This window comes from Desmodus rotundus, chromosome 4, assembly GCF_022682495.2.
Source record: "Desmodus rotundus isolate HL8 chromosome 4, HLdesRot8A.1, whole genome shotgun sequence".
NCBI classification, from domain to species: domain Eukaryota; kingdom Metazoa; phylum Chordata; class Mammalia; order Chiroptera; family Phyllostomidae; genus Desmodus; species Desmodus rotundus.
This window is the reverse complement of record NC_071390.1, coordinates 25,861,105-25,877,644: the sequence shown is the minus strand read 5'-3', so window position 1 is coordinate 25,877,644 and position 16,540 is coordinate 25,861,105. Positions and strand designations below refer to the sequence as shown.

Here is a 16,540-nt window from a genome sequence, read left to right as displayed (position 1 = left end):
AGACAAATTTACCAGTCTAATATGTCAAATCAGAGTGCCAACTCATCATTAGAATACATTTATCAGTTCATTGTATCTCTTTAGTTAACCAGTAAACTGAGTTACAATAAGAAATTTCTTTCATAGAGCTGTGTATTTTAAGTCCATTAGCTGTAATTCCTACAAACCTCTCAGCATTAGGGATACCTTTGTCAAAGAGACCCATGCATTGGCTTAAATTAACTTTTACAGGGACAGTATTTAGATAACCAGAAAAAAACATTTGCCTCTTTGACCTCCCTTTTTTCTCTGCTTTCTTGGTTAATCAACCATCTTTTTGATTGGCACTTTTTTTTCTTATCTTTCAAGGGGCATTCCACCCCTTCCAACCCCCCTATTTCCTTCTTCTTAGAGTATATGTCGCTGTTTTCCCAAACAGCAGCAACATAGTATAGGTCAAATTAAGATTTTGCTGTTGAAAAAAACTTTAAGTGTGTCATTATGGCAGTGCTGGAACTGCAGTAAAAGCACAGGATACAGAATCAAAAGACCTGGGTTTGGTACCCAGTGGACATCTATGGAACTATCTACTGAACTCCTCCCTTTCTCCTTCTTGTGGGACTTTTCCACCCTCCGCCATCCCTATAGCGTGTTTAATCTGTCATTGCATTCCATGAGCTAATGAATCTCCCTTTTTTCTAAGCAATTCAACCTGGGTTTCTATTTCTTACAATAAAAACTAGTAGTTTCTTATAGACACTCCATTTCCTCATAAACCGGAAAGAATAATACCTGTTTCCTATAATCTTCACCAGGTTTAAATGAGATAACGAACTTTAAAAGTGCCACACAAAAGTAAGTTATTCTCAGAACTGTAGTTATAATCCTTTCATTCAGTTTATTTTCTTTGAAGCCAGTGAAAGGCATTCTACTCTTAGGGTCATACAATTACCTGCTTTTCTCATAGTCATGGATGAAATGCTATAGAACAACACCTATTTTATATTCTAGTATTTTTTTAAGAAGAATATACATGTTCTTGATGATCCTTATTTTAGTTTTTAAAATTTACTTCCAATGAGCTATCAATCATTTCTTTTATGTTTAGGTTTATGAAATAAATAAAAGGACAAGCTTACTGGCAAAACTATATATACCTTTACCTAGCAACACAGAGTTGAAAAGCAAAACTGTCTTGGAATATGTAGAGTTTAGCTCTGATGAGCTGGTCATACCTGAGGATGGAGAAGTAGGAAGCAGTAAGTTTATTAAAAATGCTTCTTCCCTCATATTTCTTCATAAGTTCTATGTTCTAACTGACCCTGGGTCATCTATGTGAGTAAAGAATTCTATATTCACAGTATTGGTTTAAAATGTATTAAGTTCTTCTAGATGTTAAACTAAATTTTTAAGGAGTTTGTCTTGAATCAGATCTTTGGGAAATCTGACGTTTGGAATGAGCACCTGTGCTTTTCCTAGGTCGTCTGAGATAAGAGCTCTGCCCCTGCGTGAATAGACTACTCTGCCTCTGCCTCTCCTTTAGTGAAGCCCAAAGTTGCTCCAGGATGTGTTAGTTCATCTTTAAATTGAATGGGGAAGTGCAGAAGAAAAGGAAGGGGAGAAGGAGGGAGAAAGGAAGAGAGAAAAGGAGAGAGGAAAGAAGGGTTGTTTCTGTTCACTTGTTTATCAATTGATTTTATTCCTTGTGCAGTGAAATTCGTTAGCATGTCTGTGAGAACAATGACATTGCTCTCCTTCTCCCCTAGAATTTTTCTCTTTCACCTTCCTAGGAGTATTGCCACTGCTTGTGTCCATCTGGTGAAAAGGGAGGAACTATGAACTTGTGTCTATACAAGGGAAAACTCTAGCAGCAGTAGGAGCAGTTTAGTTTATTTGGATGTTGTGTTGTGACCGTTCAAGACCAGACAGGTTCACAAGATTTGGGCAGATGGAAGAATATCCACAGAGCCATTGGGAGGTCTGACATGCCTTTATTCACAGGTGGGCAATCCATGCATGCTGCAAGCTGCATGTCACACTGCATGTCTCTGTTCCTTTGCATGGCACCCAGCGGGGACCCCCTAATTCCCTTATATATTAAAATATAGACAAAGCCGGCAGAAAGCCAGAATACGTCGTGTAACAGTATGATTCTGCGCATGCAAGCCCACTCAAGGCTATGGAACCATTTATCAGACCCAGTCTCAAGGCTATGAGAACACTACTTATCAGGCCCATTCTCAAGGTTATGGGAAACTGCTTCCCTTAGTTGCTCAGACATCTGTGTGAGGAAGTCAGGCTGCCTCTGTTTACTCTAGAGATGTTGATTTATTTTTAATTTATATTTATAAATGTATGAAATATTTATAATATTTTCATACAAATATGTGAATTATTTATAATATTTATAATTACTCTACTAAGACAATAATTGTCTTTATCTATAACAGAAGAAAATAGGTAGAGAAAAGAGCCTGGAAAAGACAGAGAGAGAATGAGGGTGGGTATAGTCTGATTAGAGTCCAGATGAAGAAAAAAAGTGTTGTGGAGACCCAGGAGAAAAGACTCAAGAGTGAAAAATGTAGGGAACATTAAGAACTTGGCAAAAGTTTCAAGGAGTACTGTTAAGCTCTCTGGAGATTGAGAAAAAAAGTGGGGAAAGAACACTTAGGAATGCAGGGAAAGGGTGCAAAGAGTACCTGGTCTGCCTCTTTTTCTACTACCAGTGGTCCTTTCTTCCTGGAAGCCACTCCCTGAAAGAATGGTTAAAAAGGTTCTAGCCATAAGAGGAAAATAGAGCTGTCCATCTCTATGTAACCAGATCAATATTTTCCTCTCTTTTTGCCCTCTGTTTGAAGCAGTCTGCCTTGAAGCATCTTAGATGGGCGATGAGAGAGAGCTCTGTGATTAGAGCCTGGGGTCAGCACAGAGGTTCCTTGGAGTCCCTGGGTTCCACAAGGAAAAGTCAGTAGAGAAATCTACAATGTGTTCAAATTGCATGCTTTTAAAATTTTCATTTGTTTTTAATGCCTTTTATAAACAGATGTGCCTTTTGTTCTTGAGGGAAGTGGAACTGAAGAACTTTGTCTTTTCACATCAGGAAAACTAAGCTATTCTCTATCATGGGCCTTAGATGAAAATGGTATTCCTCTGACACCTATGTCACAGTCATTAAGATCTGCTTACTGCAGGTAGTAAACTTTTGTGCTTGAAAAGTAATTCCAGTCCTCAGCAAAGCATCACATAAAACCCGTGTCTATAAAAAGGAAAACTAGCAGCAGTAGGAGCAATTTAGATTATTTGGATGTTGATTTATTTTTAATATATTTATAAATATATAAAACATTTATATATATATGTTCTACTAAGACAATAAGCATCTTTATATGTAACAGGCTATATCTCTTGAATGCTTAGAAATATAGCCACATGGAGGATGAGAGAGGCAGTTCCATACTTCTTAACTTCCAAGTGAAGGCCAAGACTCCCAAGGATTTTATTTCTGGGGTCTTTATATCTCCCAGTCATTCTGGATTATAAAATAATAATTTATGCATTATCAATTGGCTGGAAAGAAGTCCTAGAAACTTTGTGCTATGTCCCAAGACTTCCTGGAAGAATTGGATTAATTCCTAGATCATACCCACAAATAGGATTACTAGAAATAAGTACAGTAAAACTCTATAAAAACAATGATGATGCTGGCTTATACACTATGCTGCTATCAGTCTAAATGTTGGTGTTTTGTAGACAGTTCGTCTTTACTCCCTGGTAACTTTAAAATTTTTTAGCTTAATTCATAGCAAGTCAGGGTTTGAGGGAGGGAGGAATGGGGAGTTACTGTTGAGTGTTTGGAATGATGAAAAGTTCTAGAAGTAGGTAGTAATGGTAAATGTACAACACTGCGAGTGTACTTAAAGCCACTCAATTCTGTTCATTGGCATTGGGTTGTGGAGGAAGGAGTACAGATGAGAGGGGGATTTTGCCATAGCCTACAGATGAACACCTATAGAGGTAGCTGGAGGAATCGTTGCAGCAAGAGCAGGAGATGTTCTGAGGTTTTTGTTACTTTTCCTGAGGTAGAAACCATGGGATAATGTTGGAATCCAATTACAACTTTCTTTAAACACTGTGATGGGGTAAGTTTCACTCCCTGACCCATTCATTAACATTTACGCTTTGCCTCAGGCTTTGTTTTCTAAGGGAGCTGGGCTAAGACTGTTCCTGTGAGAAGGAAACTTGATGGTGTCAAGAGTATCAGGCCCTAGAGTTCTCTTACAACAAAGACATGAAAACAGTTCAAAGTATGAGGGCAGAAGTGGGAATTAAAGAACGGAAGAATACTGAAACTTCACCTGTCTATAATTTTGCTCATATCCTACCATACTAGGCATTGGCTTTATTAGCAGTAGGTTCCAAAGATTCATCATAGAAAGATGAACAGACATTGATGGAAAGTTGACAGTGCAAACTGTGTGTCCGTGTTTGGGTTAAGACATTATTGAGTCTGAGTCAGAACTGTATTTTGGGCATCCAGCTGATAGACTGGAATTTTTCTTAACTACTTGATAGGAAGGGTCTTAGAAATCTTCTAGTCCAAAGTCCCTCTAACTATACATGATGAAACAGATTATCTATGAGGGCAGAGATTAAATGACTGAAATAATCGATGGCTCTAAAGAAACTGTTACTAGTTAGAGTTGAATTCCTTATACAGTTAGCCTATAGCTGAAGTCACCAAGGATGCAATATAAGTCTACCTTATCTTTTATGGTTCTCTGACTTCCAAAGATGGCCTCGTACTACCAGAGATACTCTTGGCATATACTTCCCAATTAATTGTTATTCTATATTATGTTTCAACTGTAAAGATAGAGCCAAAAGATTCTTTCTATATTGTGGATTTTATTAATTTTGCTTAAACAAACATCTTGGTTAAATTTCAATACTAGCATCATCCTGTGGAAAGAAGATATTTAATAAGTTACCATGCTCAGGGGTTACAGAATACATCCAGTAAGCACTATTCACTATTCAGCATCTACTATGAGTATGTTTTAGCTACTACACAGAGAGTGGAGATGCCACAGATGCATACAGACTTTACCTTCAAGAAGTTTACTTTCTCTTAAGGGAGGGGGGTGAACCTTTATCAAAATTTTGTGATAGTCCTGACTGGTGTGGCTCAGTTGGTTGGGTGTCATTCAGCAAAGCAAAAAGCCACTGGTTCAATTCTTGTCAGGGCACATGCCTGGGCTGCAGGTTTGGTCCCCAGGTGGGGCTCCTACGAGAAGTAAACAATCAGTGTTTCTCTCTCATATCTATGTTTTTCAGCTCTCCTTCTCCCTCCCTTCCCCTCTCAATAAATAAATAAACAAACAAACAAACAAGTAAATAAATAAATGAAAATCTTTTTTAGAATGCTATGGTACAAGTTAGAATATTCTGAGATCCAGAAGAGATATCACATCTAAGCCTTCTATTTTATCCTTAAATGTAGGGGATGGATAGCTTTGTCTTTAAATACCTAAACTGGGTGGGGTTTCCCTGTATAACAAATGTATAACCTGCATATTGGATGCAAATTCACAAAATATTTTTCTCCATGTTAGTGTGTTAAGGAATGTAGATGCAAGAGGTGTTCCTGGAATTCCATGGCTCATTAATACACAGAAGCTTTTTGAATGGGCAAATGAAGTCAGAATTGACCCAAATAATCCAGAATATTCTGATTTAATGGAATTTATTATGGTAAGTTATAGCAAGTATCAGTTCTGGAAATATATTCTGTTTCTTGGGCTCTGCCTCATTTATACTGCCATAGTTTGCTGCACAGTTTTCTAGGTACTAGGAGGCCTGTAAATTTGAATCTGAAGCCTAACCGTTGGTACTTTGCCACTACTTGGCCCACAGCACATCCTAGTGGCTAACCTTCAGACTAGCATCTGCTCTACATCTGAGTGCCAGGCGTATTATTAGGTGCTAGGGATGTAAAGGAGACTTACAGGCACATTTCTTCCCTCAAAGACTCCATTATCTATTCATGTCTCCTACTCTTCCTTATAGCCAACTGAACTGCTCATAGAAATATGATACATGTGCCCCAAATATGCTTTCTTTACATCTTTATCCCTGTCATTCCCTCTTCCTACAAGGCCACCCACAGAGGCTATCTTACCCACCCTGCAAATTTGATAAACATTTCTTTGGTAATATAAGTTAAATATGTGCTTGTCTTTTCTTACCCCCTGTTAACTTTTTTCTTCTTTTTATAAATGTTTATGGTTCTAATTTCATTATGGCTTAGGTTGTAGTTATCCATTAATGTGTTTTATCCCTCCTTGTGGAACTACAGTTAATAAATTTTTATCTCTTATGGCAGCTAGCACTTTTCCTCGCATGTACCATGCACTCCTCTATTTGCATTCATTGAATAAAGCAGTGCTTAAATAGATTATTCCAGTTAAGTTTCCCTAGATCAGAGCCTCCCAACTGATGTGCTGAATTGGTTACATGTGTACAGATATTTTCTCTCTCAACTCACAGGATAACCAGATACAGACAGACTCACCTTTCAACCCAGCGTGCAATACAAATATTTTTAATGTATGATTTTTTTAAACATTTGTTTTTAAATTAAGTTGATGTGCAACATTATATTAGTTTCAGGTGTACAACCCTGTGATTAGATATTTATATAACTTATGAAGTGATCACTCCAATAAATTTAGTACTCATCTAACACCATATGTAGTTATTACAATATTATTTTTAATTATATTTTATTGATTATGCTGTCCCAATTTTTCCCCCTATTTGCCCTCTGTCTGGTACCCCCATTCCCTCCAGCATTCCCCCCCTTAGTTCATGTCCATGGGTCATGCATATAAGTTCTTTGGCTTCACATTTCCTATACTATTATTAATTCCCCCCTGTCAATTTTGTACCTACCAATTATGCTTCTTAATCCCTGCACCTTTTCCCCCATTTCCCCACTTCTCCCTCCCAACTGATAAGCCTCCAAGTGATCTCCATATCTATGATTCTATTCCTGTTCTGGTTGTTTGCTTGGTTTGTTTTGTTGGTAGTTGTGAATTTGTTACCATTTTAATGTTCATAGTTTTGATTTTCTTTGTTTTCTTTAAATAAATCCCTTTAACATTTCATATAATAATGGCCTGGTGATGATGAACTCCTTTAGCTTTACCTTGTGTGGGAAGCACTTTATCTGTCCTTCAATTCTAAATGATAGCTTTGCTGGATAGAGTAATCTAGGTTATAGGCCCTTGCTTTTCATCACTTTGAATACTTCTTGCCAGTCCCTTCTAGGCTACAAAGTTTCTTTTGAGAAATCAGCTGACAGTCTTATGGGAACTGCTTTGTAGGTAACTCTGCTTTTTTCTTGCTGCTTTTAAGATTCTCTCTTTATTTTTAATCTTGGGTAACTTGATGATGTTGTACCCTGGTGTGTTCTTCTTTGGGTCCAGCTTCTTTGGAACTCTCGGGCTTTCTGGACTTCCTGGAAGTCTATTTCCTTCGCCAGATTAGGGAACTTTTCCTTCATTATTTGTTCAAATAAGTTTTCAATTTCTTGCTCTTGTTCTTCTCCTTCTGGCACCCCTATAATTTGGATATTGGAATGTTTGAAGTTGTCCCAGAGGTTCCTAAGCCTCCCTTCATTTTTTTGAATTCTTGTTTCTTCATTCCGTTCCAGTTGGATGTTTGTTTCTTCCTTTTGTTCCAAATCATTGATTTGAGTCCTGGTTTCCTTCCTGTCACTCTTGGTTCCCTGAATATTTTGCTTTATTCCACTTTGGGTAGCCTTTATTTTTTCTTGTGTTTTGCAACCAAGCTCAATCAGTTCTGTGAGCATATTGATCACCAGGGCTTTGACCTCTCCATCAGATCAGTTGGCTATCTCCTCATTGCTTAACTCTCTTTCTGGAGTTTTGCTCTGTTCTTTCATTTGGGCCCTGTTTCTTTGTCTCTGTGCACCTGTTAAGTTGTAAGGGGGCGGGGCCTTAAGTATTCTCCAGTGCAGGGCAACCCTCCTTGCTGTGCTGTGGTGCAGTCTGTGGGGGAGGGGCCAGAGATGGAATAATGCAGCTTGCCTGCTCGGCTCTAGTCCCACTTTCCAACGAACCTCTTGTGAGACTGGGAGTTTCTCCCACTGCGGCAACCCCCACCATAGTCCACAGTCAGCTCTGAGTCTCAGTTTCCCATTCAGCCAGCTCTGCCCACATGGTCTGCCACCTCACCACGGCTTCTCTCTGGCCACCTGTCTTACTGGTCTGGTTGGCCTGGTTGACTGTTTCTTTAATTCCTTGGTTGTTGGAGTTCCTTGCAGTTTTATTTTCTGGCACTTCTGATTGTTTATTGATTTTAGATTGGTTATTATCCTCCTTTTGGTTGTGTGAAGGGGTGAAGGGTTTCTACCTATACCTCCATCTTGGCCAGAACTCTGTACTTCTTATCCCTTCATCTTTTTCTTCCATCCTCAACCTCCCTCCTATCTGGCAACCACCAAAATGTTCTCTGTATCTATGAGTCTGTTTATGTTCTGCTTGATCATTTGTTGTGCTTTTTAGATTCCACATATAAGTAAAATCATCTGGCATGTGTCTTTCTGACTTACTTAACTCATCACAATGCCCTCTAGGTCTATCCATGTTGTTGCAGATGGCAAGGTTTCATTCTATTTTATGGCTGAATCATATTCCATTGTATATATGCATCACTTCTTTATCCATTTGTTTATTGATGGACACTTAGGCTAATGCAAGTAATGCTGTGGTAAACATATGGATGTATGTGTCTTTTTGATATAGAGTGTTTGGTTTCTTTGGATAAATACCCCAAAGTGGAATTGCTGGGTCTTCTTTGTCTGTTGGTATAGCCTTTGTTTTAAAATCTATTTTGTCTGGCATAAGTATTACTTCCCAAGATTTTTTATTTGTTTTTTTTTTTCATTTTTATGAAATCTTTTTTTCATTCCTTTAAAAAAATTTATTGTTATTCAATTTTTTCATTCCTTTACTTTCAGCCTATGTGTGTCTTTTGATCTGAAGTGAGTCTCTTGTAGGCAGCATATGTAAAGGTGTTGTTTTGTTATATATTCAGCCACCATATGTCTGTTGATTGGAGTATTTAGTCGATTTGCATTTAAAGTAATTGTTGATAGGTATGTATTCATTGCTATTCATATTTTTGATTTGCAATACAAATACTTTCATTTTCTGTGTAAGTCATGTTGAGGAAAAGGTTCAGAAGCCATGTACTTTGGAGTTTTGTATTATCGTTTTCTGATTCTGTCTCTTTTTTTTTTTTTTTTTTTTTTTTTCATTTTCCAGATTTTTATTATTTTTTAAGATTTTATTTATTTTTAAAGAGAAGGGAAGGGAGGGGAGAAAGAAGGGAAGTGAAATATCAATGTGTGGTTGCCTCTTGCGCACCCTCTACTGAGGACCTGGCCTGCAACCCAGGCATGTGCCCTGACTGGGAATCAAGCCAGTGACACTTTGGTTCACAGGCCCGCACTCAATCCACTGAGCTACACCAGCCAGGGCCCTGATTCTGTCTCTTTACAAATTTAATAGTTCCTTTTCCTACTTATCTGCAAACTCTTAGAAATCACAGTTGAAGGAAAAAAACATTGTTTGCTTTTTTAAATTTTTTAAAAATTGAATTTGTTGTGGTAACATTGGTTTCAGGTATACGGTTTTATAATACATCATCTGCATATTGCATTATGTGCTGACCACTTGAAGTCTAGTCTCCTTCTGCCACCGTGTATTTGATCCCCTTTACCCATCCCTTCATCCTCTATTCATCCCCCTTCCCTTCAGGTAACCACCATACTGTTGTTTGTGTTTATGATTATTTTCTTTTTCATTTATTGCTTTCTGTTTTATATTTCACAAATGAGTGAAATCATATGGTTCTTGACATTTTCCAACTTATTTCACTTAGCATGGTACTCTCAAGATCCAAACATGTTGCAAATGACAATATTTCATCGTTTTTAATGGCTGAGTAGTACTCATTGCATATATGTACCACTTCTTTATCCAGTCATCCATCAAAGGACACTTAGATTGTTTCCATGGCTTGGCTATTGTATATGATGCTGCCATGAATGTAGGGGTACATATATCTTTATGGATAAGTGTTTTCAAATTTTGGGGGTAGATATGTAGAAGAGGAGTGATTGCTGGATCATATGGTAGCTGTATTCTTTCTTTTTTGTAGAACCTCCATACTGTTTCCCTTAGAAGCTGCACCAATTTACATTCCCACTAGCAATGCACAAGGGTTTCCTTTTCTCCACATCCTCTCTAACACTTGTTATTTCTTGTCTTATTGATAATAGCCATTCTAACAGGTGTAAGGTAGTATCTCGTTGTGGTTTCCGTTTGCATTTCCCTTACAGCTAGTGAAGTTGAGCATCTTTTCATATATCTCTTTGCCATCTGTATGTCTTCTTGGGAAAAGTGTCTCTTCAGCTCCTCTGCCCATTTTTTAATTCTACTTGTTTGTTTGTTGTTGTTGTTGTTGAGTTGTATGAATTCTTTATATATTTTGGATATTAGCCCCTTATCAGAGGTATTATTTGCAAATATCTTCTCCCATTCAGTTGGTTACTTTTTTGTTTTGTTGATGGCTTCTTTTGTTCTGCAGAAGCTTTTGTTTGATATATTCCCCCCCCCTTTTTTTTTTTTGCTTGTACTTACCTTGACTTTGAGGTGAAATTCACAGAAACCTCTCTGAGACCAAGGTTCATAAGTTTAGTACCTATGTTTTCTTCTATGTATTTTATTGTTTCAGGTCCTATATTCAAGTCTTTAATCCATTTTGAGTTAATCTTTGTGTATGGTGTCATATAGCAGTCTAGTTTCATTCTTTTGCATGTGGCTTTCCAGTTTTCCCAACAATTTTTTTAAAGAGCCTTTCCTTTCTCCATTGTTTAATTTTTAAATATAAGTGTAGTTGGTATAAAATATTATATTAGTTTCAGGTGTACAATATCATGACTCAACATTTTCATACCTTAAAATATGTTTTGGAATTATTTTTGAATTTTAAAAAATTAATATATTAAGTCAAGACTTTACATTATTTATGTTTTACAGTACATGAAACATAAAGGGAAGGATATCCCAAAGTATTTTCGTCTTGAACAGTTGCAAGATGAATTTAACTTTGTTTCTGAAGAGGAAATGAAAAAGAATAAACGTTTCCAGCTATTGCAACTTAGAAATTCAGGTCAATTAGATGTTTTCCCTCTGCAGCAAATACCCCTTTATGACAGAGAGATTCCAGATTCAGTCTTCCAGGTACTCTGTTTCTATTTGAGTGTGACTTACATGGTGTTAATATTTTGCTGCTTTAAATATGTCTTAATTTCTTTTTTTTTTCAACTGATAATCAGTAGACAGACCTCCCCCCTTTCCTAAGGCATTGAAAATGTACAGGTGTCCCAATTCCAGAAAGTCCTTAGCTTGCCTTTACAACTTAGTTGTTCTCCAAACAACCTATTCCATAGCCTAAATTCTAAATTTATGTAAATACTGCATTTTTGATGTTGTAAAATATATCACTAATTTAAAATAAGCTTTTGGAGAAAAGGGAGAGAAACACCACATTAAATTTACATATTGATCATAAAGCACACCTCAATTTCAGAAACTTCAAAATGTGGTAAAAAAAATTAGTCTTATGCTATGTGGGGGTGGTGTGCTGGAGCCTACCATCACCAGCTGTGAGAGCCTAATGTGCGCCTCTCTTCCCAACCCTCCTTCAATGACTTCATCATCGTTGCTTTAAATTTGTTGCTAGGGAAATTTTTACACCATATATCAACAAATGCTACAAACTGGGGCTTCCTCTCCCACTTTCAGAGAACTGTTTGTTGAACTTTTACTGCTACATCACTAGTCTTGAAATAGTGGATTGTAAGAGCTAGTTCCTATAGAAATAACCAATTGTAGTAATTATAATACGTGAGCTTGCTAAGAGATGGTTCAAGAAGGAAGGAATTAGTGTTTCTTCTCTGGAGACAATGCGTCTGCAGTAGAATTGCCACCGTAGGGTGATCCCAGCCAACTTAGACAAGGATATCAGATTCTGATGTAAGGTACCAGAGTTTCTCCATCTAATGAGTCAGAAAAAGTGAATGCTTATGCTAAAACAGGTTATAATAAGTTATTAGTTTAACTTTGGAGAAATATTATCAATTGATAAGAAAAATTATAAACTGATATTTCCTTTCATTTTATTCTAGACTGAAGGGAAATTGCAATAAGTCACTTAATATTTAAAATAGTAAAAGTTATTTCAAAATACAATGTATGCGCTTGGTATTTCTATTGCCACACAGTCATCCTTTAGCTTTTACTCGTATACCCTAATTCAGAAGGGATACAAACAAAACTATACAGGACTCACTCCATTTAAAGCTCAGTTTGTAGTAGGAGGACATTCATGATCTGAACCAAGTGGATCGTATGAGAAACAGTTTTGGTGTGGCTCACACGTGACAGGGGGAAGCAAATTAATGGCATTTCAGTAACAATGGCATCAGGTCACCAGGAATATATTTTAAAAACATGTGTAAGAACTTAATAAATTGTAAAACATTTTGAACAATGTAAAGAATCTGAATAAATGTTCACTGATAGGAAGACTCAACATTGTAAGATACCAGTTCTCCCCAAATTAATCTATACACGTAGTAAGGCAATTCCAAACTTGTGAAATAGAGCAGAGGGCCTCAAACAGACTTATTATACATATGTAGAAACTAAGTATTTGACGTAGGCATCATTATAAATCAGTTGGAAAGGAAAGAACTATTCTTGGAGTGATTCTGGCATAATTGGTTATCCATGTAGAAAAAAAGAAAATTAGGAGAACCAAGATGGTGGTGTAGGTAGACACACTGTGCCTCCTCGCACAACCAGAACTGACAGAAAATTGAACAGCAAGGAAGTCTGACACCAAGGAAATAAAAAATAAGCATTCATCCAGACTGGTAGGAGGGGCGGAGACGGGCAGCCGGGGCAGAGAGTACTTGTGTTGCCCTGGCGGGACCAAGACTGGCGGAGTGTGGGACCAACAGGGCAGGCAGTCTGACCACTAGCAGACCCCGTGGCCCCACATTCGCGCACAGATAAACCGGACAAACAGCAGGGAGCAAAGCAGACCACGCAACCCAGGGCTCCAGTGCAGGGAACTAAAGCCTCAGACCTCTGATTGAAAATGCCCGTGGGGGTTGGGGCGGCAGCAGGAGAGACTCCCAGCCTCACAGGAGAGGTCGTTGGAGAGACCCACAGGGGCCTAGGGCGTGCACAAGCCCACCCACTCGGGAACCAGCACCAGAGGGGCCCAGTTTGATTGTGGGTAGCAGATGGAGTGACGAAATCTGGTGGAGAGTGGAGCAGGCGCCATTGCTCCCTCTCGGTCCCTCCTCCACGTACAGCGTCACAGCACAGCGACCAGCGTTACCCGGCCGGGGGGGGGGGGGGGGGGGGGGGAACCTAAGGCTCCGCCCCTTTAAGTAACAGCCTTGTCAAGACAAAAAAAAAAAAAAAAAAAGGCCCAAATGACAGAACACTTCAAAGCTCCAGGAAAAATACAACTAAGTGAGGAAGAGATAGCCAACCTATCGGATGCACAGTTCAAAACACTGGTTATCAAGATGCTCACAGAATTGGTTGAATCTGTTCAAAAACCAGATGAAAAAATGAAGGCTATGCTAAGAGAAAGGAAAATGTACAGGGAACCAATAGTGATGCAAAGGAAACTGGGACTCAAATCAACGGTGTGGACCAGAAGGAAGAAAGAAACATCCAACCAGAAAAGAATGAAGAAACAAGAATTCGGAAAAATGAGGAGAGGCTTAGGAACCTCCAGGACATCTTGAAACATTCCAACATCCGAATTATAGGGGTGCCAGAAGGAGAAGAGGAAGAACAAAAAAATGAAAACTTATTTGAACAAATAATGAAGGAGAACTTCCCCAGTCTGGCAAAGGAAATAGACTTCCAGGAAGTCCAGGAAGCTCAGAGAGTCCCAAAGAAGCTGGACCCAAGGAGGAACACACCAAGGCACATCATAATTACATTACCTAAGATTAAACAGGAGAGAATCTCAGAAGCAGCAAGAGAAAAGGAGACAGTTACCTACAAAGGACTTCCCATAAGACTGTCAGCTGATTTCTCAAAAGAGACCTTACAGGCAAGAAGGGGCTGGCAAGAAGTATTCCAAGTCAGGAAAGGCAAGGACCTACATCCAAGATTACTCTATCCAGCAAAGCTATCATTTAGAATGGAAGGGAAGATAAAGTGCTTCTCAGATAAGGTCAAGTTAAAGAAGTTCATCATCACCAAGCCCTTATTATATGAAATGTTAAAGGGACTTATCTAAGAAAAAGAAGATAAAAAATATGAACAGTAAAAATGACAGCAAACTCACAGTTATTAACGACCACACCTAAAACAAAAACAAGAGCAAACTAGGCAAACAACTAGAACAGGAACAGAACCATAGAGATGGAGATCACATGGAGGGTTGTCATTAGGGGATTGGGAGGGGGAGAGGGGGGGAAAGGTACAGAGAATAAGTAGCATAGATGATAGGTGGAAAATAGACAGGGGGAGGGTAAGAATAGTGTAGGAAATGTAGAAGCCAAAGAACTTATAAGTATCGCCCATGGACATGAACTATAGGGGGGGAATGTGGGAGGGAGGGGGTAGGCAGGATGGAGTGGAGTGGGGGGGGAATGGGACAACTGTAATAGCATAATCAATAAATATATTTAAAAAATAAAAAATAAATAAAGATTTGCTTCATACAAAAAAAAGAAGTAAATGTGTCACTCTTTGGAGATGACATGATTTTTTTATATAGAAAACCCAAAAACTCCACCAAAAATCTATTAGAAACAATAAACAAATATAGTAAAGTTGCAGGATACAAAAATTAATGTACAAAAATCCACTGCATTTCTATATACTAACAATAAAATTGCAGAAAAAGAAAAGAAAAAAAAATCCTTTTGGAATTGCAACAAAAAGAATAAAAACCTAGGAGTAAACTTAACAAAGGATGTGAAGGACCTATATAATGAAAACTACAAAGCTATTAAAAGATAGTGAAAAAGACACATGAAATAGAAAGATACTCTGTGTCTATGGATTGGAAGAATCAACATAGTTAAAATGCTCATATTACCCAAAGCAATATGCAGATTTAATGCAATCCCCATTAAAATCCCAATGGTATTTTTTAAAGAAATAGAATGAAAAATCATCAGATTTGTATGGAATCACAAAAGACCCCAAGTAACCAAAGCAATCCTCAAGAAAAAAAAAACACATGTATATGGGCAAACAATTTAACAAAGGAGCCAGAAACATGCAATGGAGAAAAGGAAGCCTCTTCAATAAATGGTGCTGGGAAAATTGGAAAGCCACATGCAAAAGAATGAAACTAGACTACATACAGTGTGTCCCCATGTGCAAAAAAGTCAAAATGGATCAAACACCTAAATACATGATCTGAAACAATAAACTACATAGAAGAAAACATAGGTACTAATCTTACCGACCTTAATCTTAGAGATTTTATGAATTGACCCTAAAGGCAAGGGAAGTGAAGGCAAAAATAAATGAATGGGACTATATCAAACTCAAAAGCTTCTTCACAGCCAAAGAAACCAACAAACAAAAAGGCAACCAACTGAATTGGAGAAGATATTTGCAAACAACAGCTCTGACAAGGGGTTAATATCCAAAATACATAAAGAACTCACAAAACTCAACACCAAAAACAAACAAACAATAGAATTTAAAAATGGGCAGAGGCCCTGAAGAGACATCTCTCTCAAGAAGCCCTACAAATGTCCAGCAGAAGATGCTGAAAAGATATGAAAAGATATGAAAAGATGCTTAACCTCACTAGTAATTAGGGAAATGCATATCAAAACTAAAGTGAAACATACAATACAATATACAGATGATATATGATAGAATTGTATACCTGAAACCCATATAATTTTATTAACCAATGTCACCCAATAAATTCAATTTAAAAACTACAATGAGATACCACCTCACACCTGTTAGAATGGCTATTATCAACAGGAGAAGTAATAACAAGTGTTACAAAGTTTGTGGAGAAAAGGGAACCCTCATTCACTGCTGGTGGGAATGTAAACTGGTACAGCCACTATGGAAAACAGTATGGAGGTTCTTCAAAAAATTAATAATAGTGTTATCATATGACCCAGCAATCCTTCTTCTGGGTATCTACCTGAAAAGTTTGAAAACACTTATTCTCAGAAATACAAGGTCTGTCCAGAAAGTATCCAGCCATGTGCTATGAAAAATAGAGACATATTTTAAAGAAGGTACAAGAAACATTGTGCATAGAACAATGACACCTCAGTTCCCTTCAAAGTAGGCACCTTGGGAACTCACACAGTTCTCCCAATCACTATCAGCTCCCTTATTTTCCTGAATCTCATCAAAGGTTTGAAGTCTCTTCCCTTTCAAAGGTGATT

At 37.8% G+C, this 16,540-nt stretch overlaps 1 protein-coding gene across 1 annotated transcript in view; it reads left to right on the top strand.

The window, feature by feature from the left end:
• The window catches only part of CC2D2B (coiled-coil and C2 domain containing 2B), an 87,544-nt gene that overhangs the window by 27,945 nt on the left and 43,059 nt on the right, over nucleotides 1-16,540 (top strand). Inside the window, exons 15-18 of the mRNA XM_024563229.3 lie at nucleotides 1,088-1,238; nucleotides 3,023-3,170; nucleotides 5,592-5,730; nucleotides 11,109-11,312. Of these exons, the coding sequence (XP_024418997.2) occupies nucleotides 1,088-1,238; nucleotides 3,023-3,170; nucleotides 5,592-5,730; nucleotides 11,109-11,312 (642 nt within the window). The remainder of the gene's footprint in view (nucleotides 1-1,087; nucleotides 1,239-3,022; nucleotides 3,171-5,591; nucleotides 5,731-11,108; nucleotides 11,313-16,540) is intronic.